This window comes from Schistocerca nitens, chromosome 2 (assembly GCF_023898315.1).
Source record: "Schistocerca nitens isolate TAMUIC-IGC-003100 chromosome 2, iqSchNite1.1, whole genome shotgun sequence".
NCBI classification, from domain to species: Eukaryota; Metazoa; Arthropoda; class Insecta; order Orthoptera; family Acrididae; genus Schistocerca; species Schistocerca nitens.
In genome coordinates this window covers 247,956,992-247,983,372 of record NC_064615.1, presented here as the reverse complement: position 1 = coordinate 247,983,372, position 26,381 = coordinate 247,956,992, and the positions used below count along the sequence as shown (strand labels likewise).

Sequence of the window (26,381 nt, the reverse complement as noted above, 5' to 3'; positions counted from 1 at the left end):
TAGCTGTCAGCGTGCATCAATGTCCATGTGCCGCGGCCACTCGGCAGTTCACAACCTCACGGAAGTACTTCGTCGTGGCCTGTGTCAATTGTTCCTCTAAGACATCTTAGAACACCGTGGTCATTTGACATTCCTGCCCAAGGGAGGCAAAAAATGGCTCTTCTATTAGCATGTTAGCACCGCCCTCGGCAAGCAAGGAACGTCGACAATGACTGCATTTCTTCTGAACGTCAGGGTATGTCACTTCCGTCTTCATACCGTCATCATCATCGTATGTGCACCGCTCGGTTGGTAGGGACATGCAATGTTCGTCAGGACATTCCCACACGAGGAAGACACTAATAAAGTCTTCTTCGTGCCTTCCCTCAGCCAGCAGGGAACGTCCACTTCAGGTCCAATTCACGCCCCCGTGCCGTGAAACCCTGTGAAACCATCTTCCTGAGATGGTAACGTCCCAATGGACCAGGACCGTGCCATCGTCAGACCATATTAATGTTATTGGGTCGTGCCTCGGGCACTGCCCAAATCTCGCTTGTGTGTGCGCGAGTGACGCTTCTCTGCGTCATGCTAACCCAGCGCCGCGCGCCTTCGCCTGGCCCGGATCAGCGACCAGAGCGATGCCCTGCCGCGCCACGCCGTCTGCGCAGGCCGACAGAAGGGGGTTGGGGGAAAACCAGCATCTGGCCCTTCTGGCGTGGAAACGGCCGTGACCGCTCGCCACACCACTAGTTCGAGGTTGATAGCAAGGCTCCGCAACACCTGCCGTTGCAGCAGGTCCCATACTTTCTGATGCGCAGGCTCACTAGGCGGCCTGGCAATGTTGCGCCCGCTTAATAGCTGCACTCACAGAGACTTTCACATAATATGATGAACATATTACAAGAAAAAGCAGCGGAAATTCCTATTCATGACGAATACATGAAGAATTGCCCGAAAATTGTTTTTCAAGGAGGGTCTTATTAATAATATAGAAAAAAGAAAATTCGTATGACCAATTATTAAGTATTACGAGTAGTTTTAACGATGAAAGGAAATAAATTTAACTCTTACGAAATTAGCCCGGTGATAAAGATTTCACCAAGCAAAAGAAAAAAAAAAAATAACCTAAGCTCCCTTCACACGAGCGACATGATACTCAAAATTCAAACAACAAAGATACTTCTTATATAACATAGATCAGCATTACATACGTTGAGACATGGGTCAGGACAGGTCTTGTACAAGATTTGGTAAGGAAATGGAGTAGATTTGGTGACGCTACTAACTACAAACAGAAAACTTTACCTACAACTAACTGCATTCCCACACACAACCTACAGAATTTGTACCAGTCACCACAAACATATAGAACGAGTACGATACCCACACATAAAAAAGTATTTTTTCGATACTCATATTGCTATTCTTTGACTGCTTCTCATTTGTTTGCAGTACACGTTTGCTTATATGTGGAAAATTTCTGTGACATATTTTCTGTGAACATTTTACGATAGAAGTTATGGTTAATGAGACACAGAAGGTTCATAAAGTCATCCCTGGAATCATAACGTGATAATGTTTAGGCATCACATTGATCCAAACGAATTAGTGGGCATAAAAATAGAAATCAGAATCACTTTATCCTAAAGGTAAACGCACAAAAGATTGTCAAAAAAATCAAATCTTTTGCCCATGGCCATAATTTCTCATCTTACTAATTGTCATACGATACTCACAACCATTGCACCATTACTCACCACGTGTCGCCAGGGATCCTCACATACCTTCACGTTATTTCACACTTATATGTTGTTACCTTGATTTTTACCAGGTACAAAATTGCATGAGGTTAAAAGGGGTTTCAATATTCATCTTCCAGGGCTTCCATATTCTGGTCTCCTTAAATGTATCAAGTAGTAGGTGGTGGCAATTTACAGCTTCTAATCATCTAATAATGTGGCATCACTGAAAATCAAACACTATTTGTCTCACTTCATACACAAATCCATCAACCTACAGCTCATCACATCGTCTCATAAACAACGCAGAACATTTCCAAATCTCACTATAATCATACTCACCTAGAGGGAATAAATATAACACAATTGAAGTTTATTTTACTCAATTATCCATCAACCTGCAAGGCGTCAAATCGGCACATAAACATCGCAGTACAGTTGCAAATCTCACAAAATCATCCTCACCTAGAGGTATTAAATACGCTACAATTGGAATTTATCATAAACAGCCACCTTACAACCATTTACTCGCTACATCACCACACTCTATACCTTCTCACTCATGAGAAAAAAAAAAAATCTTACTGTGAGAGACAGCGCCTCATCTGATCCTCATATCCAGTCATACTCTGATGTTATAAAATTACGCAACACGACCCTTTTCTGCTGAAAGCAGATACAACAGTAAACGTATTGAGGAACCCTTCACAATTCATAGAAAATACTACACTTTAATTTTACCCACATAAGAAATGAATCAAAAACATAGCGGAAGCACGTCGTTCCAATCTCAGAGGTGCATGAGCATCTGCTTCTGACTCAGTCAAATGTGCCCAATATCGACAATAGCACTGGTCCTCAGTAAGTTGACGCCTTCCGGGTCAGTCGACTATCATTGTTCCATTTGATTAGGGGCATTAGGCAGATTGTGTCGGGGGTTTGCCGGACGAATTTCTACACCCACGGGCTGGGCACCCGCACTGTTCCCAGCATCCCGTCATTGCTTGATGTGTAATCACTCTGGGGCCGGTCACGACTACCGTTCCCTGGTCTGCCGTAGTTACGCCTAAATATCTGCTCATTTCCATATCTCTCTAACCCTCCGGTGTGTCTCCGATTCTCTCTTGGCTATCGGTGACCATTGGTATCACTTGCTCTACCCGAGTTCCGCGAAGAATCGCGACGCTGCCAACGACCTCTCGCTCTGTAGCGCCCAGGTGACCCTTCGCGCCGTGACTGCCACCTGCCCCGACGGCTGCGGCTCCGCTCGCGCAGCCGCTGCTCGTAGAAGCTCCGGCCGTAATTATGCGCGCTGCCGTTCGCATCGCAAAATTCTAGGAGCACATTACGGAAACCCTCTATGTCGTCCTTACACCGTCCTGCAAGGATAACATGACGCAATTGCATGGGAAATTTTCCCAGACAAATGCGAATGATTTCCGCAGGCCCATAGGGATCGTCTAAATCAGGGCTTAACAACTGGCCGGTTTTGAGCGCGAGTACTCGCGTCTGCTCAGGCACGTGCTCGCGAGCAGGTGCATGGTCGCGGAGTGGGGAGGGAGGGGAAATGCGCGCGCACGTTTGAATAGGGCCGCAGCGTGCCTATTGAAGTCGCCGTTGTGTAACCCCAACCATGCTTTCGCAGTTCAACCCCCATTGGGAGGAATTGTATCTGTTTACAGAAAAAGATGGTGTTGCAAAACGTTTAGTACGTAACAAAACGCTGAATTCTTTTAGGAAATTTAATTTGCAGCGACATTATATGTCGTACCACTCGAAAGACTACGGAAGTGGAAAATGTGATGGACCAGATCAAGCACAGGAAGTTATTAAACTTAAAAGGAAGCTATCCGAAGAAGATCTGGACGACGAAGAAAAATCAACTGGGGCAGCTCTCAGAGTGAGTTACAAAATTTCTTTGCTTTTAGCAAAATCCCTGCGCCCCTTCACTGATGGCGATTTAATAAAAGAATGTTTGGTAGTTGCAGCGGAACATTTGTGTCCATCTCAAGTTCAACAGTTTCGGATTGTGCCATTATCTAACATGACCATTATGCGTCGCATACAGGACATGGCAGACGACGTCCAGAGCCAGTTTGCAAATATCTGTAAGGATTTTATGGCGTATTCTCTAGCTCTGGACGAAAGTGTTGATATCACTGGAACAGCGCAGCTTTGCCATATTTATTAGAGGTGTTAATAGAGATCTTCGGGTGAGGGAGGAGCTCCTCGATGTAGTAGCCATGAAGAACACTGCAACCGGAGGTGATATTTTAAGTAGTGTTGAAGAAAGTGTTGAAAATACAGGATTGTCGTGGAATTCTTTAGTTTCAGTGTCTACAGACGGTGCACCAGTGATGACAGGGAAAAAATCAGGTTTCATTGCGCTGTTGAAGGAGAAAATGCAAAAACTGATCGTGCCGAATGAAATAAGGGGCGTTCACTGTGTGATCCACCAGGAAAACTTATGTGCAAGGAGTATCACTCTAAAAAATGTGACGAGTGTTGTTGTTCGTACAACCAGTCATAAGGAAGCATGGGCTACAACACAGGCAATTTAAAAGCTTTCTTGAGGGTGTAGAAAGCCAGTATGGTACCTGCCTTATTACAGCGAGGTCCGCTGGCTTAGTCGTGGCGAATTATTAAATCGATTTTTTTGCCTATTAGATGAGATAAATATGTTCATGGAAATAAATAACATGTGTGTTCCTGAATTGGAAGAGGCTTCATGGAAATGTGATCTCGCGTTCTTAGCAGATTTAACTAGCCATCTGAATGCTTTGAACATTTCACTACAAGGTAAAGATCTGCTAATTACTCATTTCATAGATCGAAAACGAGCTTTTAAAATGAAATTGATACTTTGGGTGAGTCAGCTGGAAACAGGAAATCTAGCTCATTTTCCTAAATTATCATCCATGCAAGATGTTCACAAAGACTGTGAACGTTATTCACATAGTTTAGTTGCCCTTAAAAGAAGAATTTGATCAACGCTTTCAAGATCTGACAGCACTAGACAGTGATTTTGATCTGGTTTCCTCTCCATATTCAGCGAATATTGAAGAGATTCGTCCTGAGCTGCAACTAGAAATTATTGACCTGCAGTGTGGCAGAGAATATAGAGACAAATTTCAGAACAAGAAAACCATTTTGGAGTTCTACAGACACTTCCCTCGGGATAGATTTCCTCGTTTGCACAAACTGGCGGCTACAATAATATTAATGTTCGGTTCCACGTATGTTTGTGAACAACTGTTCTCTGCAATGAAATGTAACAAGACGCGCTAGAAAAACGCATTGTCTGATCGAAATTTAAACTGCACGCTGCGCCTACAATGCACAAGAACAATTATTCCGAACATAGACACAATTGTAAAGGGCAAAAAGTACAAGATAACCGAGAATCCCACACTTCAGTGACACCTTTTATTGTGTGACAGTTCACAAATTAATACGAATGTAGAGGCATACACTAAGCTAATAAAATTATGTGGCACGTGTACATTCTCCTTTATTTGTTTCATTTGTCACAGTAATAATTCGTGAGTGATATCTCTGCAGGTGGCCGCGGATTTACATTGACTGGCGGCAGCTGTTGTGTGCCTCACATGACTCTCCCCACTCTCCGCTCTGGTCCGGTAGTGGGGGTAGCGTGCTCGCGCTGCTCCGTGCTCGCGCCTTGCTGCTCACAGCTTGCTCCGCGAGCACGTATGTTGTGAAGCCCTGGTCTAAATACTCATTCGCCTGCAGCACATGTTCGAACATCTTCACAGGGCTAGAGAATTTCGACTGGTTGAGTTCTGGTAGCGTGATAAGTCCGTTTTTTACTTGACTTTGGGCTGCTATTGACCATTAAATCAAAAGAAAATGCGTCGAAATTCCCTGACTGAGCAACAATTGCATGCACTTGACGTCATACGCACCGCTGGCTCACCTCAAGGTAGCGGCACATGTATTCAATATTTTACGCACTTGGCCACGTCGTAGGAAGGGAGAATTCGAATTGTTGCAACCAGGCCTAGAGGGAAGTCCCGTGGGCGAATTACGGAAAACTTCAAACTCCCTCACCGTCAAAAAGTGTTTGAAATCAAATTAATGATTTCCACTAATTGACGAACGTTCCTGAGTGGATCCGCGCCATTCGCACGTGGTACGAGAACCGTGCTCGTAACGGTAATCAAACTCGCCATTGTTCCCGAAATCACTGTTGGAGTAATTGCCCTTGCGCTCATTTATTTTAGCTTCACGGGCAGTTACACCTTTCATGTGTAATTCTAAACGGGCCATGCGCTCACATAGCACTTTGGTAATGCCTTCTTGTTGACTATTTATCTGACACTGTCCGTGTTGAAATTTCATTCGCGACGGTATTTCTTCTGTGTCTGCTAATGACGTTGTAATCGTCTTCCCGTTACCGTCAGAGTGCCTGCTACTGTGTCCGAGATTTTGGCTATCTCTTCCCGCATCTTTCGGTGGACCGTGTCCTGCTGAAATTCCATTCGCCCTAGATCTCCGCTCGAGGAACATTAACGCCTGGCCAAGTGTTTCTACCTGGGCTCTGAAGCTGACAGGACACTTAGTGGCAGCGTCTTCTACTCGGGACACAAGAGCCGCGTGGTCACTCTGGTATTGTTCCTCTAACGAGCAGAGATTCCCAGCAACCCTTTCTTCGTGCTCCAAAACACGCTTGCTAATGACCAGCTACCTCCCTCTAAAGCGCAAATGCGTTGGTCCATGATCTCCAGTCTATCTCTAATACCCTGTACTATCTCGTTACTTAATTTTGTAGTAACTTCCTTGAGATGCCTCTTATTCTCTTCTGCTTGCCTTTTAAACTCTTCTGCTTGCCTTTTATTCTCTTCTGCTTGCCTCTTACTACCCTCTACTAACTGTTGTACGATAGCCTGTAACGAATTTACAATTACCGACTGGTTCGAATTTACTGCAATGGGCGCAGAACGGACAACGCTAGGCCTTGCGTGTTTTGTTTTCCTACAGGGCGGCCTCCACGTTTTGAATACATCCTTGTTCAGCATCATTGTTTGACCGGTTCCCCCGATTGCGGCTCCCTGGACGGCCACGCGTCTCCATCGTATACTTACTTACTCCATGCTGAAAAACAAAAAAATAATACCAAAAGGCTCCTAATCGACTCACATTCCCCACAAAGCACTCAAAAAATTACTACAGTATACCGACACACGCCACTGATCAAGAAGCACTAATTACCGCAACTGCAGTACAATGAAATAAATTACAGTGCCTATAAAGCAATACGTGAAAAGATAAAACACAGAAACGATACCATCTGCACCTACAGTTCCAATCAACGGAAAAGTGGTTCTGCCTTGTGGAAAGGCAATATACAAGTTAGAACATCCAAAAGAAATTAAACTAAACCTATCTGCGCTTAAGAAGTTCTATGGTTTACCGAAATCCTAGAGCAGAGTAAGCTATGTGTAATTGGCGTGGGTAAAGGAAGTCGCCAGGTGTAAGCGACGTGCACTTAAGTGGTGTTTATGAAATGAGTGGAGCCCTGAGCAATAGCCAGATGGCTAAAAGAGCCACACGCATGTGGAAATGCTATTTGACAATAAGGTCAAAGTAAAACATTGGGTCGCCACCAACTCGAACCACACGACAAACACGAGGTTCGACTAAGTTGGAAAATTAATTAAATTAGTCATAAGAAAAAACTCATAAAAGAACATTCATTGTAATGGCACTCATAAAAATATGGGATGTAATTATTAATATGATCCAGGGATTGTTCATATGAATCAAATATTAAAATAAAGTAAAAAAAATGCGTGAACACTGTGAATAAGAGCAGCTTGCAGCAACATTCCTGGAAACAAGATCTATTCTAAAGAATTTATTTTAAATAAAAAGGGAACACTAATTATTGGACCTGTGTGCATGGAGACGCTATGGATGGGCTGACAAGGAAACTACAAGGTGAATGGCGTAGGTAAAGGAGACGTAACATCGGTACACTGGATAAGACTTGAAAGAAAATTATTTATTTCTTACGACAATGATAGAAGACATCTATATATAACTGCGGTTGCCTGGTAACTACGCATGATTGCTTGTGAAACACTATACGATTCATAACAGAATCTCTTAATTTAGAATCGCGGTCGTAATTATTGGGGGACGGGAAAGGTTTAATAGTCGCATCCAGACCCACATTCGCTCAAAGAACAGAAAGGACGGCCCCAACTCCAACATGCAACGGAGCTAGGAAGTTTGTCCTATTGTGTTAAGAAATGAAGTTGAACCTCGATTTGGAGAAACAAACTCAGCGAGGGCCACAGATACACGCTTACGCACTTAACATGAAATCACATACCCCAAATGCAATAATTGTATAATCCGGACAGAATATATGTAATATTCGAAAATCAGAGTAATAAGTAAACTCTTGGACAGAGGCAGGGGGCCACGGGAGAGGCAGCCTCGCAGTTAACTCGTGTGGCCACGTGGTTCACGAAAACACAATTTCTACGCATCGTGGCCAAATTTTAGCAACATTAAACCACGCAGTCGCGAACAATTAACATTTTACAGACGACACATTTGATCAGACAAAGGGAATGGCAGAGGGCCAACAAACTCTAATGTTAATCCATGTGGATGGTTTCCAACGGACATATAGTAATGAAACAAAGAAAAGTCACAGAGAGTCAAAAATTATCAAGATTCTGAAAAGATTAGAATGTATACACAAGCAGTCGCAGGCACACAAACATTCACAATGAAACGAGGGCGCACTTCCTACGTGAGATCGCTTCAACATATGCAACACCTTTCTGCTACGTTCTTCTTAAGGACCAAAGTCTGCATTATGAATAAAACTGAAAGTCTGAAAAAGCCTTGCATTCATTACTGCGACCCAGCAAAACAGTCTCTATAAGACAAAGCGCGAGGCCAAAAACTAAAAGCTCCTCTCTCGTTATGAGACAACGTGCCACGCGGTTAAATCAACCCACCCTTCTTGGAAGAAACCTCGGCTGCAGACCGTTGGAGAGCTGGTAGCAGACTGCCCATCTCACACTAAAACTTCTCCCACACGACCCAGTGGCCAGGAAAACCTAGAGATGAGGCTTCCGCCACTAACCTAACACTGGTAACTTTCACACAAGGAGAACAACCTCTTTGCCTACCTGAAAACTACAAGGATTAGCCATTCTGTAAGACTACCGCTGATTCTCTGCAGCAGACTAAACCACCGTACAGCAAAATGAAACACACCAACACTCATTCACTCACGCATGCCAGAGAGTTTTGGGAAAGGAGAACAAGGGATAAACATTTTATAGAATTATAGTCTTGAGTTGGGTTACGTATAAAAACATGGAAGACTTATAATGGCGTTATAGACTCATTTGCAAGTCTGAAAAGAACCAACATGATAACTATATGATGCTTACAAATCGTAGAAAGAAATAGGTTACAGTTAGACGGAATCATAGCTCAGTCTTTTCTGGTACGAAATTTAGCAACAGAAACGCCGAAATTGTTCTGTAGGGTGTAAAGTGCACTGGGAAGCAAATAAAATGATAATGAAAGGGGACTATAGGATCCTTTCAAGGAGATTTTGTTCTAGAAGTTAAGAGACTTCAGAAATTTAAATGGACTTTAGAGAATAATGAAACGTTGGGTGCGAACACAAAGATAGCTGGTAATCCGAAACAGAATATGAAAACGGTATACTTACGTTTGAAAACTGTGAAGGCTGTATTTCTACTCAATGATGACGACGATGTCCCATACTCCGTGACAGAGTGTAGGGGAACAATGCGGGAGACTCGCACCGCCGTACTAGGCAAGTTCTTAGTGGGGGTGGTTTGCCATTGCCTTCCTCCGACCGTAATGGGAATGAATGCTGATGATGAAGACGACACAACAACACACAGTCATCACGAGGTGGGAAAAAATCCCTGGCCCCGCCGGGAATCGAAGCCGGGACCCCGTGCTCGGGAAGCGATAACGCTACCACGAGACCATGAGCAGCGGAATCTAGTCAATAACCTAGTCAATAACAAATGTTAAATGATGCGCTTTATTTTTAGTTTTATACATGTCTGTTTCGTAATTAATGTAAGCTGTAATTTTATACATTTGTTTATTACATCCAGAAACCAAGAAAGAATTTTCATAACAGTGCACTTAGAGTCCAATGAATCATCGTCTCCTTGATGCATACAAGTAGACTGTGGGTATACGGCACCTTTTGTGACTGAATGTTTGAGGCAAAAAAAAAAAAAAAAAAAAAAAAGAAAAGGCTCTGAGCACTAAGGGACTTAACATCTGAGGTCATCAGTCCCCTAGAACTTAGAACTACGATATTTAAACCTAACTAACCTAAGGACATCACACACATCCATGCCCGAGGCAGGATTCGAACCTGCGACCGTAGCGGTCATGCGGTTCCAGACTGAAGCGCCTAGAACCGCTCGGCCACACTGGCCAGCCAATGTTTGAGGCAGATTCTAGCGCAGGTGTGAGTTCATTCATCACACACACATCGGGATAATGTCGATTTTGTGAAACTGCGAGATGCATAAATTCTGAAAACTTGATAAAATTGTCTCAAAGTTATTTTAACATCCTTTTCCCTAACTGTGAGAAAGAGGCGCACTATGTAACAGCTAGAATTGTTTCGTGTTTCTGGTAGAGACACGATAACGTTTCAAAGTGCAACAGTTATCATTATTTCACTCGGGTAGCGAATGCGACATTGTGGCAGGAGTGATGTGGATTTTACGGAGTGATGTGAGGTGGGTATTAGGGCGGGCCCGTCTGCGCCTGCGCCCGACGCCGTCGCCCCGGGCGCCGCGCAGCAGCCGCGCCAGCAGCAGTTCGGCAGCCAGCGCAGCGGCGGCGGCGACGCAGCCGGCCAGCAGCAGCGCGGCGGCGCCCTGCAGGTGCTGCGGGCTCAGCACCACCAGCTGGCTGCGCAGCGCCGCCGGCCCCGCCTCCTGCTGCGCCAGCGGCTCCTCGCCCGCCACCAACTCCGAGGGCCGCACCAGCGCCGCCTGCACCACGCGCAGCACCGCCGCACTCAGCGCTCCCAGCAACGGGCTGCCGCGCTCCAGCTGCACCGCCACGTCGTAAGACACCGTCTCCCTGCAACATCACCACCGCTACTCCTCTACACACCTACAGCCGCATCTGTGTCTACACTCCACAAACCACTTTATGATTAGTGGAACAGAGTACATCTGGTGAGTGGGTACAGAATAACTTGGACCCTGCCTGTGCAGATCTGCACCTACAGGGTGTTACAAAAAGGTACGGCCAAACTTTCAGGAAACATTCCTCACACACAAATAAAGAAAAGATGTTATGTGGACATGTGTCCGGAAACGCTTAATTTCCGTGTTAGAGCTCATTTTAGTTTGGTCAGTATGTACTGTACTTCCTCGATTCACCGCCAGTTGGCCCAATTGAAGGAGGGTAATGTTGACTTCGGTGCTTGTGTTGACATGCGACTCGTTGCTCTACAGTACTAGCATCAAGCACATCAGTACGTAGCATCGACAGGTTAGTGTTCATCACGAACGTGGTTTTGCAGTCAGTGCAATGTTTACAAATGCGGAGTTGGCAGATGCCCATTTGATTTATGGATTATCACGGGGCAATAGCCGTGGCGCGGTACGTTTGTATCGAGACGGATTTCCAGAACGAAGGTGTCCCGACAGGAAGACGTTGGAAGTAATTGATCGGCGTGTTAGGGAGCACGGAACATTCCAGCCTATGACTCGCGACTGGGGAAGACCTAGAACGACGAGGACACCTGCAGTAGACGAGGGAATTCTTCGTCCAGTTGACGATAACCCTAATGTCGGCGCCAGAGAAGTTGCTGGTGTACAAGGCAACGTTGACCACGTCACTGTATGGAGAGTGCTGCGGGAGAACCAGTTGTTTCCGTACCGTGTACAGCGTGTGAAGGCACTATCAGCAGCTGATTGGCCTCCACGGGTACACTTCTGCGAATGGTTCATCCAACAATGTATCAATCCTCATTTCAGTGCAAATGTTCTCTTTACGGATGAGACTTCATTCCAACGTGATCAAATTGTAAATTTTCACAATCAGCATGTGTGGGCTGACGAGAATCCGCACGCAATTGTGCAATCTCGTCGTCAACACAGATTTTCTGTGAACGTTTAGGCAGGCATTGTTGGTGATGTCTTGATTGGGCCCCATGTTCTTCCACCTACGCTCAATGGAGCACGTTATCATGATTTCATACGGGATACTCTACCTGTGCTGCTAGAATATGTGCCTTTACAAGTACGACACAACATGTGGTTCATGCACGATGGAACTCCTGCACATTTCAGTCGAAGTGTTCGTACGCTTCTCAACAACAGATTCGGTGACCGATGGATTGGTAGAGGCGGACCAATTCCGTGGCCTCCACGCTCTCCTGACCTCAACCCTCTTGACTTTCATTTATGGGGGCATTTGAAAACTCTTGTCTACGCAACCCAGGTACCAAATGTAGAGACTCTTCGTGCTCGTATTGTGGACGGCTGTGATACAATACGCCATTCTCCACGGCTGCATCAGCGCATCAGGGATTCCATGCGACGGAGGATGGATGCATGTATCCTCGCTAACGGAGGACATTTTGAACATTTCCTGTAACAAAGTGTTTGAAGTCACGTTGGTACGTTCTGTTGCTGTGTGTTTCCATTCCATGATTAATGCGATTTGAAGAGAAGTAATAAAATGAGCTCTAACATGGTAAGTAAGCGTTTCCAGACACATGTCCACATAACATATTTTCATTCTTTGTGTTTGAGGAATGTTTCCTGAAAGTTTGGCCGTATCTTTTTGTAATACCCTGTATTCCAGAAGCTGCCTTACGGGTTTGCGGCTTACAGCACTTTCTGCGCCATTGTCACTTCCACCTTTTCCCGTATCAGTCACAAAAGGTTCCTAGCAAGAACAATTGCGGCGAAGCCCTCATGTGAGCTCGAATCTCTCTAGTTTTATGATGTACGAGCGTCACTTCAAAAGAAACGACACTATTTTTGTAAAAATACAGTTTTCATTCTGCATGTATAAAAGTTTTACAGTGTGTGCGTACATCCTTCCCGCCAGGGGGGCGCAGAAAGCGATGCCCAGAAAGCAACGTGTTTTCTCAGTTGTGCACATGACGTCACGGTGGAAGCAGCTGTGCCAAACAGTACACAGTTCGAATTGTGTGTGACTGTTGTTGTTGTGTTGTGTTTGAAGGAGTATTTTGATTGAGTTCTTTCTTCTGAGGTACTCAGTCAACAGTGGAAGCATTCGGAATTCGGGAGCGTTACGGTTTTTGCTGTAATTGATATTTGATTCGAAACTGAAATAGTTAGCGATAGTGGACAGCGGGATCAACATTGTGTTCGCCAGCTCTATAGTTAATGGTTCGTCCTGTGAAATTCTTATTGGAGAATCTGCAAGTGAGTGAGAAAATTAATTTTTAAAATGCCAGGCCGGCCGCGGTGGTCTAGCGGTTCTAGGCGCTCAGTCCGGAACCGCGCGACTGCTACGGTCGCAGGTTCGAATCCTGCCTCGGGCATGGATGTGTGTGATGTCCTTAGGTTAGTTAGGTTTAAGTAGTTCTAAGTTCTAGGGGACTGATGATCACAGATGTTAAGTCCCATATTGCTCAGAGCCATTTGAACCATTTGAACAATGCCAGGCTGTGCTGTTACGGGCTGTTCTTCCTACAACCGGAGCACAAAGGGAACTGACGTAATGTATCACAGTTTCCCGCGTAATGAAACATTACAAAAACCATGGTTGTCGAAATATAGGAAACACAGTGTAAATGTTGCGCATGCACGAATATGCTCTCGCCATTTCGCAGAAACAGATTACTTAAGGGATTTACAGTTTGAATTGCTTAATTTGCCCCGAAAAAGAATGCTAAAGCCAGATGCAGTTCCTTCGTACAATTTGCCGTGCGATAGTGCGACTGTCAATGTGTCACCCGCAACAGAAGACAGAACCAAACGGTATAAGAAACGAGAACTACATAAGAGATCTATGGAAACGCTGGAAAATCTGTCACCATATAAGAAACATCATAATAAGAGCACATGTACAGATGACAGTTTTTTTTTCAGACACAGATAAAGTTACTTTGATGAATACTACAGCGGCATTAGAAAGAAGGAATGCTGTTCTTATAAACAAGTGTGTGCAACTTCGAGCTCTTAAGTAAATTCATTTCAATGCGATTAAATGAATAGTTTGTGATTTCTTTGAGCCGAGGTTTCGAATTTCAAGTGTGCGTCAGTGTGGTTGTGATCTGATATTTTACCGATGTGTAAGGCATAAGCTGCGAAAGAATATAACTCATCAGTTTTAACTGTAATATTTTAGCAGCAGAAAAGCAGTTTAGACATCTCAATTCTGCTATAAACAAAATCTTCCGCCAAAAACTTCACGTAAGCGCGCATGCCGTGTCGTCTGCTTGTGAGCGTTTGCTTCCACGCTAACGTCACTAGGCCAGCCAATGGCAGAGCAGAGCGCTTACTGCCCAACCTTATTATGTAGTAACGTTGCTTCCCGCTTGTTTTCAAACTTAGTTCAACCTGTTCCCGTGAGTGGCGCCGTCACAGCATGTTTTCAAGACGGCTGCTACACTTGACGTTCGTCAGAAGCAAAGTGCTCTCAAAGAATTCCAGAAAACGAGGCAGTGCAAAACATCCACAAGAGGTTCAAAAAGGTATATGGAGATGCTGCTGTCGACCGCACTACACTTAGTCGGTGGGCAAGCAGGTTACGTGAGGCTAACGGGCACGGCAAATTTGAGGATTGTCCTCGCAGCGGCAGGCCTCGTACTGCACACACTCCAGACAATGTGCAGAGAGTTAACGAATTCGTGACTGCTGACAGACCCTTCACAGTGAACGAATTGTCACGCTACGTTGGGATAGGGGAAGGAAGTGTTTGCAGAATGCTGAAAGTGTTGGCGTTAAAAAAGATTTGTGCCAGTTGGGTTCCCAGGATGTTGAGAGTGGCTCACAAAGAAACAAGAGAAACGGTATGCAGCGAACTTTTGGAACAGTACAAGAATTGTGGAGATGAATTTCTTGGAAGAATTGTGACAGGTGATGAAACATGGCTCCATCATTTTTCACCAGAGATGAAGAGGCATTGAATGGAGTAGCATCATGCAAATTCACCCAAGAAAAAAAATTTCAGAACCACACCTTCTGCTGGAAAAGTTATGGCTACAGTGTTTTTCGATTCCGAAGGACTGTTGCTTATGGACATCATGCCAAGTGGAACCACCATAAATTCTGATGCATATGTGACGACAATGAAGAAACGTCAAGCTCGACTGAGTCGTGTTCGACCACATCGGCAAAAGCAGCAAGTTTTGCTGTTGCACGACAATGCATGGCCACAAGTCAGTCAAAAAACCATGGAAGCGATCACAAAACTCGAATGGACAACACTGAAACACCCGCCTTACAGTCCTGACCTGACAACATGTGACTATCCTCTCTTTGGGAAACTGAAAGACTCTCTTCATGGAACAACGTTTGAAGATGATGACTCCCTTGTGCACGCTGCTAAACAGTGGCTCCAACGGGCTGGTCCAGAATTTTACCGTGCGAGTATACAGGCGCTAGTTCCAAGATGGCGTAAGGCAGTTGAGAGGGGTGGAAATTATGTGGAGAAATGAAAAAATTGTTCCTAAAGGATGTATCTGCACACTGTAAAACTTTCAAACAGGTAGAATAAAAGATGGATTAAAAAAAATAGTGTGCATTTCTTTTGGAGTGACCCTCGTATAAGTGCAGACTGAGACAACGAATGCTAATTTGTACCAAGGCTGGGGTTCGACCCCAGGTCTTCTGCTCACTAGGCAGATATGCTAACCACTACACCACAACGACACAGTGGCCTTACACAACTGCATGGACTACCCTAACATACCTCCGTCCTCAATCCAAATTCCCATTCTTGCCTCAGCTCACTTTGTATCCCCCCTAACTCAAACAGCACTGCAGAGGTTCTCTGACTGTAATGAAATAGCACCTCAGCATCGAACGAAATGAGGGATTCTGCCTGAACCCAGGCATAGGTATTTTAATGAAATGTAACTATAAGGTTCCAGAGACTTTTTCAAGTCTCAAACATCTATGATTTGCACATGCAGACTGGAGTAATTCTGTTCAAGCTGGCCGCTGTGGCCGAGCGATTCTAGGCGCTTCAGTCTGGAACCGCGCTGCTGCTATGGTCACAGGTTCGAATCCTGCCTCGGGCATGGATGTGTGTGATGTCCTTAGGTGAGTTAGGTTTAGGTGTTTCTAAGTCTAGGGGACTGATGACCTCAGATGTTAAGTCCCATAGTGCTTAGAGCCATTTGAGACAGTCTTGATGCTGTTCAAGTTTAGGGGGAATACCAAGTTGGCTTAGGTGTGAATGGGAATTTGGATTAAGAAGGGGTTGTGCTAGGATAGTCTGTGCAGTTGTCAAAACCACTGTGCCAAGGTGGTATAGTGGCTAGCGCATCTGCCCAATGAGCAGGAGACGTGGGTTAGAATCTCAGCCTTGGAACAAGATTTCATTCATCACTTCAGTGTTCATATAAACATCATAGATGATTGGGTCTTGCAAAGGTCTCTGGAACCATATAGTTGCATTTCATTAAAGCATCCGCCTGCTTAGCTGGGTGGTAACGTGCTGGCTTCCCATGCAAGCAGCCAGGGCTCTATTCCCGGCCAGGTTGGAGATTTTCTCCGCTCGGGGACTGGGTGTTGTGTTGTCCTCATTGTCGTTTCATCCTCATTACTGGCGCGCAAGACGCCCAATATAACGTCGACAGAAATAAGACTTGCACTTGGCGACCGAACATCCCCGAATGGGGGCTCCCGGCCAACGATGCCATATTTCCATTTGCATTAAAACTCCCGCGCCTGGGTTTCCGGCGTGTGCCCTCGTTTTGTTTCATGCAAAGGTGCCATTACAATACATCTGTAGAGTGTCTAGAATGCTGTTCGGGTTTAGAGGAATACCAGATGGGCTGCGCCATGAATGGGAATTTTGACAGAGGAGGGAGGTGTATTATGGTATTTGGTGCCATTGTGCAAAGGCACTGTGTCTGAATAGCGTAGTGGTTAGTGCATCTGCCTAGTGACAAGGAGGCCTGGGTTCGAATCTCAGCCTTGGCACAACATTTTGTTTATAGCTTCAGTCTGGATATATACATCATAGATGTTTGAGACTTGAAAAGGCTTCTGCAACCATATAGTGACTTTGATTTTCTAATTTCACCTTCACGATCTTTTCGCGGGATATACATAGGAGGAATAAATATTGGTTGACTCTTCCAGGAAATTACACACTCAAAGCCCTTTATTGCAGGGTGTATATTTATACATACAAATTTTCAGAACCCTACAATTGGCTCAGATGATGTAATTGTGCCATTCAACTGCATTGTATACATCGATATAGAGGGTGATTCCGTAATAATGTTACAAACTTTCAGGAGTGATGCAGAAGAGTAAGTGCATCAATTTGACACAAGGGATCTTAGTCCGTAAACGACCGAGTAGGAAGGTACAAGTGAAAATTGTTTCAAATTTCGTCGTAGCCTCGCGCCCCATTCAAACTCACCCTGATCATGACGTGCAGTATTCCCGCCGAATACTACTAACACCACAGATAATTCCCTCTGTTGTTGGACTAGTAACGGTGGACATTACTTGATGTGAGACAGACTGAAGGGGACCGATGACCATTGCAGTCTGGTCCCTTTAATCCCACAAACCAACCAACAGACTGAAAATCCTAATAATTAATTCCATTTACCTACACAAGTTTCGCAAGCTGCTACATTTGCAACAGTTGTTCAAAATAGCGTCAAATGGTTCAAATGGTTCTGAGCACTATGGGACTTAACATCTGAGGTCATCAGTCCCCTAGACTTAGAACTACTTAAAGCTAACTAACCTAAGGACATCACACACATCCATACCTGAGGCAGGATTCGAACCTGGTGCCGTAGCATCAGCGCGGTTCCGAACTGAAGCGCCTAGAGCCGCTCTGCCACAACAAAATAGCGTCACCTAGCATTAATGCAGGTATAGCATTCGTCACACAAATTTCTGTCGTACACGTTTTAACATCACCAGTGGTGTTTGAACAATGTTGGAGGTAGCGAGAATTCTTGCCAGCAGATCCTCTTCATTCTCGATGACCGTCTTGGTCACATAAGAAGATATTAAGTTGGGTGAAATCAGATGAATATACTAGCCACGGAAAACGACATCCTCTAAATTCAAATGGCTCTGAGCACCATGGGACTTAACATCTGAGGTCGTCAGTCCCCAAGAACTTAGAAATACTTAAACCCAACTAACCCAAGGACATCACACACATCCATGCCCGAGGCAGGATTGGAACCTGCGACCGTAGCGGTCGCGCGGTTCCATACTGAAGCCCCTAGAACCGCTCGACCACACCGGCCGGCCGACATCATCTGTCTGTTCACTATTCAGAGAATGTCTGATCCTGGTGTTCACAAACCCTCAGTCCAAAGTGAGGTGGGACTCCATCATGTTGGAACCACATCCGTTGATGAATAACAAGTGGGATAAGTTCCAGGAAAGTGGGTACTATGCCTTGATAAACCTGTACATGTTTTCCACTGTCAGAGGTACGACAACGATTTTGGCTTTTAACTTTCGATTCGTTCGTTTTCAGACCAGGGTACCTTACTTCAAATTGATGCATTAGCATCTCTATCACCCTGAAGTTTATATATCATCACAGAATCCCCTGTACATCAGTACCTATGTTTTATTGACATATACAGAGTGCAAATAAAGTAGTGAGTGGTGTAGAACGCCTCTCTTGTAGAGTCTGCCACTGGAGTTCGTTGTGAGTCTTCATGATGATTTTCTCTGTTTGCTCCATCAGGCCTATCAGATACGGATCCCAGGCTCATGAACAAGTATTGGTCGAATGAGGATTTTGTAAGCTACCTACTTCGTGAGTGGACTTCATTTCCTGAGGTTTCTTCCAATGAATCTGCCTTACCCGCTATTCGTTTTATGTGATAGTTCTACTTTAAATCTCACTGTACGCATACTCCAGTATTTATAGTTTGAATAAAAAGGGTTCAAATGGCTGTGAGCACTATGGGACTTAATGTCTGAGGTCATCAGTCCCCTAGAACTTAGAGCTACTTAAACCTAACTAACCTAAGGACATCACACACATCCATGCCCGAGACAAGATTCGAACCTGCGACGTAGCGGTCGCGCGGTTCCAGACTGTAGCGCCTAGAACCGCTCGGCCACTCCGGCCGGCAGTTGTGAATACTTTCAGTGGTTGTTCTGCAGTCAATAATGCATATTATGATGCGTCTTTCTTCCTATTTATCCGCAATATGTAACATATGATTATGTCGAGGGTCAACTGCCACTGCCTTCACCAACCATCGATCCTTTGCAGATCTTCCTGTATTTCGCTACAATTTCTAACATTATGACTTTTCTAAATACAACAGGCTCATCTGTAAGAAACGACCTGGAATTTCCCACGTTATCTACTAGCTCACTTATATAATTTGTGAGAAACAATGGTCCAAAACACTCCCATGGGATACACCTGAAGTTACTTTTACTCTTCGACTCAGTCACATAGCTGGTCTGAGGTTTCCTACGGTCGTACTTTTGTTTCTTAGGTGGAAGTGCAGAAATATACTGAATGCCTTCCACAAGTCAAGGAACACGGAATCAACGACGGCGTCGTCGGTACCTGTACTATTTGATCAAAAGTATCCGGACACCCCCCCAAAACTTACGTTTCTCATATTAGGTGCATTGTGCTGCCACCTACTGCCAGGTACTCCATATCAGCGGCCTCAGTAGCCATTAGACATCGTGAGAGAGCGAGAATGGGGCGCTCCGCAGAACTCACGGACTTCGAACAGGGTCAGGTGATCGGGTTTCACTTGTGTCATACGTCTGTACGCGAGATTTCCGCTCTCCTAACATCCCTAGGTCCACTGTTTCCAATGTGATAGTGAAGTGGAAACGTGAAGGGACACGTATAGCACAAAAGCGTACAGGCCGAGCTAGTCTGTTGACAGACAGAGACCACCGACAGTTGAGGGTCGTTATGTGTAATAGGCAGACATCTATCCAGACCATCACACAGGAATTCGAAACTACATCAGGATCCACTGCAAGTACTGTGATAGTTAGGCGGGAGGTGAGAAAACTTGGATTTCGTGGTCGAGCAGCTGGTCATAAGCCGCACATAACTTCGGTAAATGCCAAACGACGCCTCACTTGGTTAAGGAGCGTAAACGTTGGACGATTGAACAGTGGGAAAACGTTGTGAGAAGTGACGAATCACGGTACACAATGTGGCGATCCGATGGCAAGGTGTGGGTATGGCGAATGCACGGTGAACGTCATCGGCCAGCGTGTGTAGTGCCAACAATAAAATTCGGAGGCGGTGGTGTCATGGCGTGGTGGCGTTTTTCATGGAGGGAGCTTGCACCTCTTGTTGTTTTGCGTGGCACTATCACAACACAGGCCTACATTGACGTTTTAAGCACCTTCTTGCTTCCCACTGCTGGAGAGCAATTCGGGGACGGCGATTGCATCTTTCAACACGATCGAGCACCTGTAGCGAAGTGGTTACACGAAAATAACATCCATGTAATGGACTGGCCTGCACAGAGTCCTGATCTGAAACCTATAGACACCTTTGGGATGTTTTGGAACGCCGACGTTGATACCTCTACGCAGTGCAGTACTCCGTGAAGAGCTGCCGTTCCCCAAGAAACATTCCAGCACCTGACTGAACGTATGCCTGCGAGAGTGGAAGCTGTCATCAAGGCTAATGGTGGGCCAAAACCATACTGAATTCCAGCATTATCGATAGAGGGCGCACGAACTTGTAAATCATTTACAGCCAGGTGTCCGGATACTTTTGATCACATAGTGTACTTCTTTCTCAGTCTCGTGGACGAACAGGGTGAAGTGGGTTTTACATGATCGTTGTTTTCGAAACCGATGTTGATTCTTTCAAAAGAGATCTTCGGTCTCCAAAAATTTTATAGTATGTGAGCATAAAACATGTTCAAAAATTCTACGTCAGACCAACATCAGAGATATGGTTTTCTGAATCACTTCGACGACCCTTTATTGAAAACGGGAATGAACTGCGCTTTTTTCCAATCATTAGGAAAGCTTTGGCCCACCAGCGGTCTACAGAACACTGATGCAAGAAGATGAACAGGTTCTTTGGCATATGCTACGTGTAATTGTATTAGTATGTCGACAGGTCTAGGGGTCTTTCATCTGCTGAACGATGTCAGCCGCGTTTCTGTCTCATGGTAATTTACTTCGACAACGTCTCTCATTTCTGACGTTTATGAGACGATTTGAAAGAGGAACTACACTGCGATCTTACTCAGTGAAACGGTTTTTGAAAAACAGGCTTAGTCTTTCGGTCTTCTGTGTGTCCGCTTCAATACCGTGCTGGTCGCATTGTGTCTGGCTTCGATCCTGTTACCCACTTAACATACGAGCAAAACTTCTTAGGGTTTTCTGTGAAGATAGAAGATGGAATTTTACTTTCGAATACTCTGAACGCTTCACGTATAGCTCTCCCTATGCTAATTTAGGTTTAGTGCCGCTTTTGTTTTTCTGTGAGAATTTGGCTACGTTTGCATTTGCTGTGGAGCTCTGTTTGCTTTCGTAACAGCTTTCTTACATGGCTGTCAAACCACTCAGGGTGTTTTCTATCCTACACGCTTTGCTCCGTACATACCTGTCCGAAGCTTTTGAGCTTCGTCCACTAATGCTCAGCATTGTCAGTGTTGGAAATGAGTTTTTCATGTTGACTGCTCAGATAATCTGAAATCCGTTTCATATGGTGCTATAGCGGAGGTGATAAGGTAGTGGTAGTGATTCCCTTGTGCAAAACCACTGTGTGGTAGGGGAGATGCAGTCCGACAGATGAGGACAGCGCGCAAAAACTTATCTCGTACAAGTTGTAAGCTACAGTAAGCAAGTCTATAGACGATAATATTAACATGTTACATCAGTACAACCGATAATTCGACTAATATCGACGTTAAAAGTCAACAGTTTATCACAAGAGTAACGTAAGAAAATCGTTACATAAACAAATTCTGAACCAAAGCAATAAGTCCGAGCACGGGGTACCAAATGGAAGGTGTAAGAATTGTGGCATAGTGGGCAATGTCGCTTACAGTGATATTGAAAATAAAAAGTAAGGAACATGTGTCAAGTGCAAATTACACTGAGATGACAAAAGTAATAGGATACCTCCCAATATCGTGTCGGATCTCCTTTCGCCCAGTGTAGTGCAGCAACTCGACGTGGCATAGACTAACAAGTCGTTGGAAGTTCCCTACAGAAATATTGAGCAATAATGCCTCTATAGCCATCCATAATTTCAAAAGTGTTGCCAGTGCAGGAGTTTAAGCACGAACTGTCATCTTGATTATGTCCCATAAATTTTCGATGGGTAGCCAAGTCATTAGCTCAAATTACCCGGAATGTTCTTCACACCAGTTGCGAACATTTGTGGTCCTGTGACGTGACACCTTGTCATCCATAAAAATTCCACCGTTGTTTGGGAACGTGAAGTCCACGAATGGCTGCAAATGGTCTCCAAGTAGCTGATGATCGGTTCAGTTGAACGGAAGGACCCAGCCCATTCCATGTAAACACAGCCCACACCGTCATGGAGCCACCGCCGGCTTGCAAAGTGGCTTGGGGTCTGCGCCACACTCGGACCATACCATCAGCTCTTAGCAGGTGAAATCTGTATTCATCTGACCAGGCTATTATTTTTCAGTCGCCTAGTGTCCAAACGATATGGTCAGGAGCCCTAGAGAGATGCTGCAGGCGATGTCTTGCTGTTAACCAAGGCATTCGCGTGATTCGTCTGCTGTTATAGCCCATTAACGTCTGAGATGACGGATAAATTCGTCGTGAGTCCCACATTGATGTCTGCAGTTATTTCACGCAGTGTTGCTTGTATGTTAGCATTGACGAATCTATGCAAACGTCGCTGCTCTCGCTTGTCAAGTGAAGGTTGTCTGCGGCGAGAGGGAATGCCTGAAATTTGGTTTTCTCAACACACTCTAGACGCTGTGGATCTCAGAATATTGAATTCCCTAATGATTTCCGAAACTGAATATTTCATGCTTCTGGGTTCCTCTACCACTCCACATTCATAGTCGGTTAATTCTTGTAGTGTGGTCATAATCACGTTAGAAACGTTTTCACATGAAATGACAGCTCTACCACAATCCACTGCCCATTTGTACCCCATGTACCTGATATTACGGCCATGTGTATACCTACACGTCAATATCCAATGACTTTTGACACATCCGTGTATGTGTCACACCCTGACAATCTGTTCCATATAATATCTAAAAATAATATTTTCTTCTCCTTCTCCCACATCTTTTGTGTAGTTATGAAGGCTAGACAAATACTTGTAGCTACGTTTTTTCCTGTAATTCTTTATTCTTTTGATCGTACGATTCCTGCAACTTCCTAAAGCATACTTTTTGATATGATTTTTGCCTTCTCGTTTGTCTTTTCACATATAAACTAAGTGGCACTGAATATGATCACACCTGCCTGCTTATGAAGAACTTTCCTGCACTAACTGTGTGCTGATACTGCAGTGCTTTGCTGCATAGTAAAGAGACAGGAACGAGAATGCTCAGAATGCACAGGTCAGCAGGCGACTGTCAACTGAGGCAGCCACCCCTTCGGAGCAACGGGATAGACTCGCCCAGCGCTCACGATGATATCGCGTTTCTGAGCTGGAACCGCGTTATTTTGTGCGAGGATCATTACCCTCCTTCGCTGTTCCCTTCACCAATGGTACACGTGAAGGACGACTGTCAAGAAGCCACTGTATGAACTCAAATTTGTCTGATTTTCTCGCTGTCGTCATTGTGTGAGACACATGTGGAAGGAAGTAATACATTGCCGACATCACCACGGAAAGAGTGCTGTCGACATTTCAACAGTAAATCTCTCCATGATACTAAAGGCCTCTCCTGTAGCTTCTACCACCAGAGTTGATCTAGCACCTCCGCAGCACTCGCACACTTACTAAATGGTCCTGTGACCACAGGTTATGCTCTTCATTCTATCTTCTCAATCTCTTCTAATAATCCAGTGTGGTGACAGTTCAAGACTAAAGAGCTGTACTCAAGAACTCAAAGGTTCTGCTTTCCCCACAGATGTATTAATGTGGTCATTTCACTATATGTCACTCATATGTATTTTACATGTATCACTGTTTCCTATGATTAATTGTCGATAGCGTATTCGAACAAAAATGGATCTCTTCGCCTCTACTTCTCAGTACATTAAAACTGCCTAACAGACTGGCAATTCAACCTGGATCCTTTGCATTTTACAGACAAATTCTCTGCTGAGTGGGTTATCTGTGAAACTTTCTAATGTGACATTGTACAATAAAAAGTATCATTTCCTACTTATCATAAAGGCTTAGAGATGCAGAAACGATAATTAATAGTAGATACAAGATTAAAACTTGTGTAACTACAAGTTATTATATTTTCATTTATTTGCTGATTGATACTGCTGAAGAGCCCTGGTGTGGGTGAGTGGACTGATGGGCTGGTAGGGCCCAGTGACAAATTGGTGGTCGAGGGCAATATTTTATTAGGCTTCAAATATACGTCACGTCATTAGCAACGCGAGGCACATACGCCCCATTCCGACAATGACCCAGACTGGCAATGACTCGCAGCCATCTGGCTTCTGCTCTGGAGAAAAGATGCACGTTCAGGCGCCCTGCGATGCTGCTGTGGCTGGTGGTCTGTAGTGGAGCAAGCCCCGGATGTCATCGGCGCTCGCTTCTTCTGCTGCGACTGTATTCCGCTGCGGAACGGTCACGCCCGGCGACTTAAGTGCCACATGCGACTCTCATGGTGTGAAGACTGCCTTGATGGGAACACTAACTGTGTGCTGATACTGCAGTGCTTTGCTGCATAGTAAAGAGACAGGAACGAGAATGCTCAGAATGCACAGGTCAGCAGGCGACTGTCAACTGAGGCAGCCACCCCTTCGGAGCAATGGGATAGACTCGCCCAGCGCTCACGATGAGATCGCGTTTCTGAGCTGATGTCTGGTGATGGCAGGCACAGACGGTAGGTCGGCGACGCTTTGGCTTCAAGTCCCGCAAGGAGACTCGGTGCGGGCAGCGGCTGCCCCGATCCATTCTCGAACCCATGGCTGCAGTCAGTGGTGCCCATTTGTCATGTCGTCTAATGTGGACCTGGCGTCATGGTGGCGTTACTTGACTCTGAACGGATTCGGCTAAAAAATCACAGCTTTCTATATGGCTCTGAGGCGCATTTGTTGCACTATTACACAGCCCCCCAGTCATGCAGCTCACAATATGGGTCTTACCCTGGTGTGGTGACATCATCCTGCCCATTCTAGCTATTACAGCTCTGCAGTGCAGGCTTGACTGAGTACGGAAAATGAAAATTTTCATTTTCGTTATTCCATTCTACAGTCCATGGTTGTCCATATTCGCAATTGCGAATGCATTTAATGTAGGAAATTTGTTTAATACTTATATTAATGAGTAATTTCTTCTTAAAGTCAACTTGAATTTAAATGAACACATTTCCATTATCAAGGTGATTTCAAAGTGCCTTACAATACTTTCTCCAAAAAAAATGGAAATTTTGTGTTCTACAAGACAGGACATCAAATTATTAACATCTCTATTGGCACGTTCAGATCAAATGCTGAGTACGCTAATAGAAACCCCTATCAAAACCATTTGAGCTGCTGGATAACATTCCAGTTGCATAAACGTTTTGGAAACTACTATTTTGTATACATGACTTACCTTTTCTTATCAGCTCTTTCACATATCGTTGATTACATTTAAAATATGGCCATCACAACGATTGGATGTCAGGGAATTGCCTTCTGGATATTGTATTCAATAAAATATCACATACACGGCAGAAGAGTGAAACTGCCACCCCAAGAAGGATTGAAAATAAAGACACTTTGCTAATTGTACGTGTACAGGATAGTAGAAAGAACGTATAATTAAATTCGATTCGCAGTGCTCACCGTGGCGTAGCTGCATAGCGCACCACATTGGGGGTAGACGTGTCAGAATATGGAGTACCCAAATTTCCAGCTATGCGAATCTGTGGTGATTGTGTTCTGTACCCAATGGGAATCCATTACAGTCACACGTGTCCCGCGTCTATATGACTATGGAGAACACCAGCTGACAACAGCCATTCTCATAGTACCCTCCACTCAGGGATATGTCGGTTGTGATACTGTACACAGAAACAGGAATCGTCTGAGGAGATGATGTGCTGTCACACCATCCATTTCTCCAGTCGTCATTGGGCGTACCATTGTCGACGTTTCTCTCTTTGCTGCCATCTTACGGCGAGCCCCAACAATAGTCGCCATGCTGACAATACGAGGTGGTCTTCGCACTGTGTGTGTGTGTGTGTGTGTGTGTGTGTGTGTGTGTGTGTGCAGCTCGTGGTCGTGCGGTAGCATTCTCGCTTCCCGCGCCCGCGTTCCCGGGTTCGATTCCCGGCGGGGT

The 26,381-nt window shown here is 44.9% G+C and overlaps 1 protein-coding gene across 1 annotated transcript in view; it reads right to left on the bottom strand.

Annotated features, from left to right (window-relative positions):
* Positions 1-562: 562 nt before the first annotated feature.
* The window catches only part of LOC126234953 (glutamate receptor 2), a 129,958-nt gene continuing 104,139 nt past the window's right edge, over positions 563-26,381 (bottom strand). The window contains exons 6-7 of the mRNA XM_049943692.1: positions 10,492-10,853; positions 563-639 (exon numbers count right to left, since the gene is read on the bottom strand). Of these exons, the coding sequence (XP_049799649.1) occupies positions 563-639; positions 10,492-10,853 (439 nt within the window). The remainder of the gene's footprint in view (positions 640-10,491; positions 10,854-26,381) is intronic.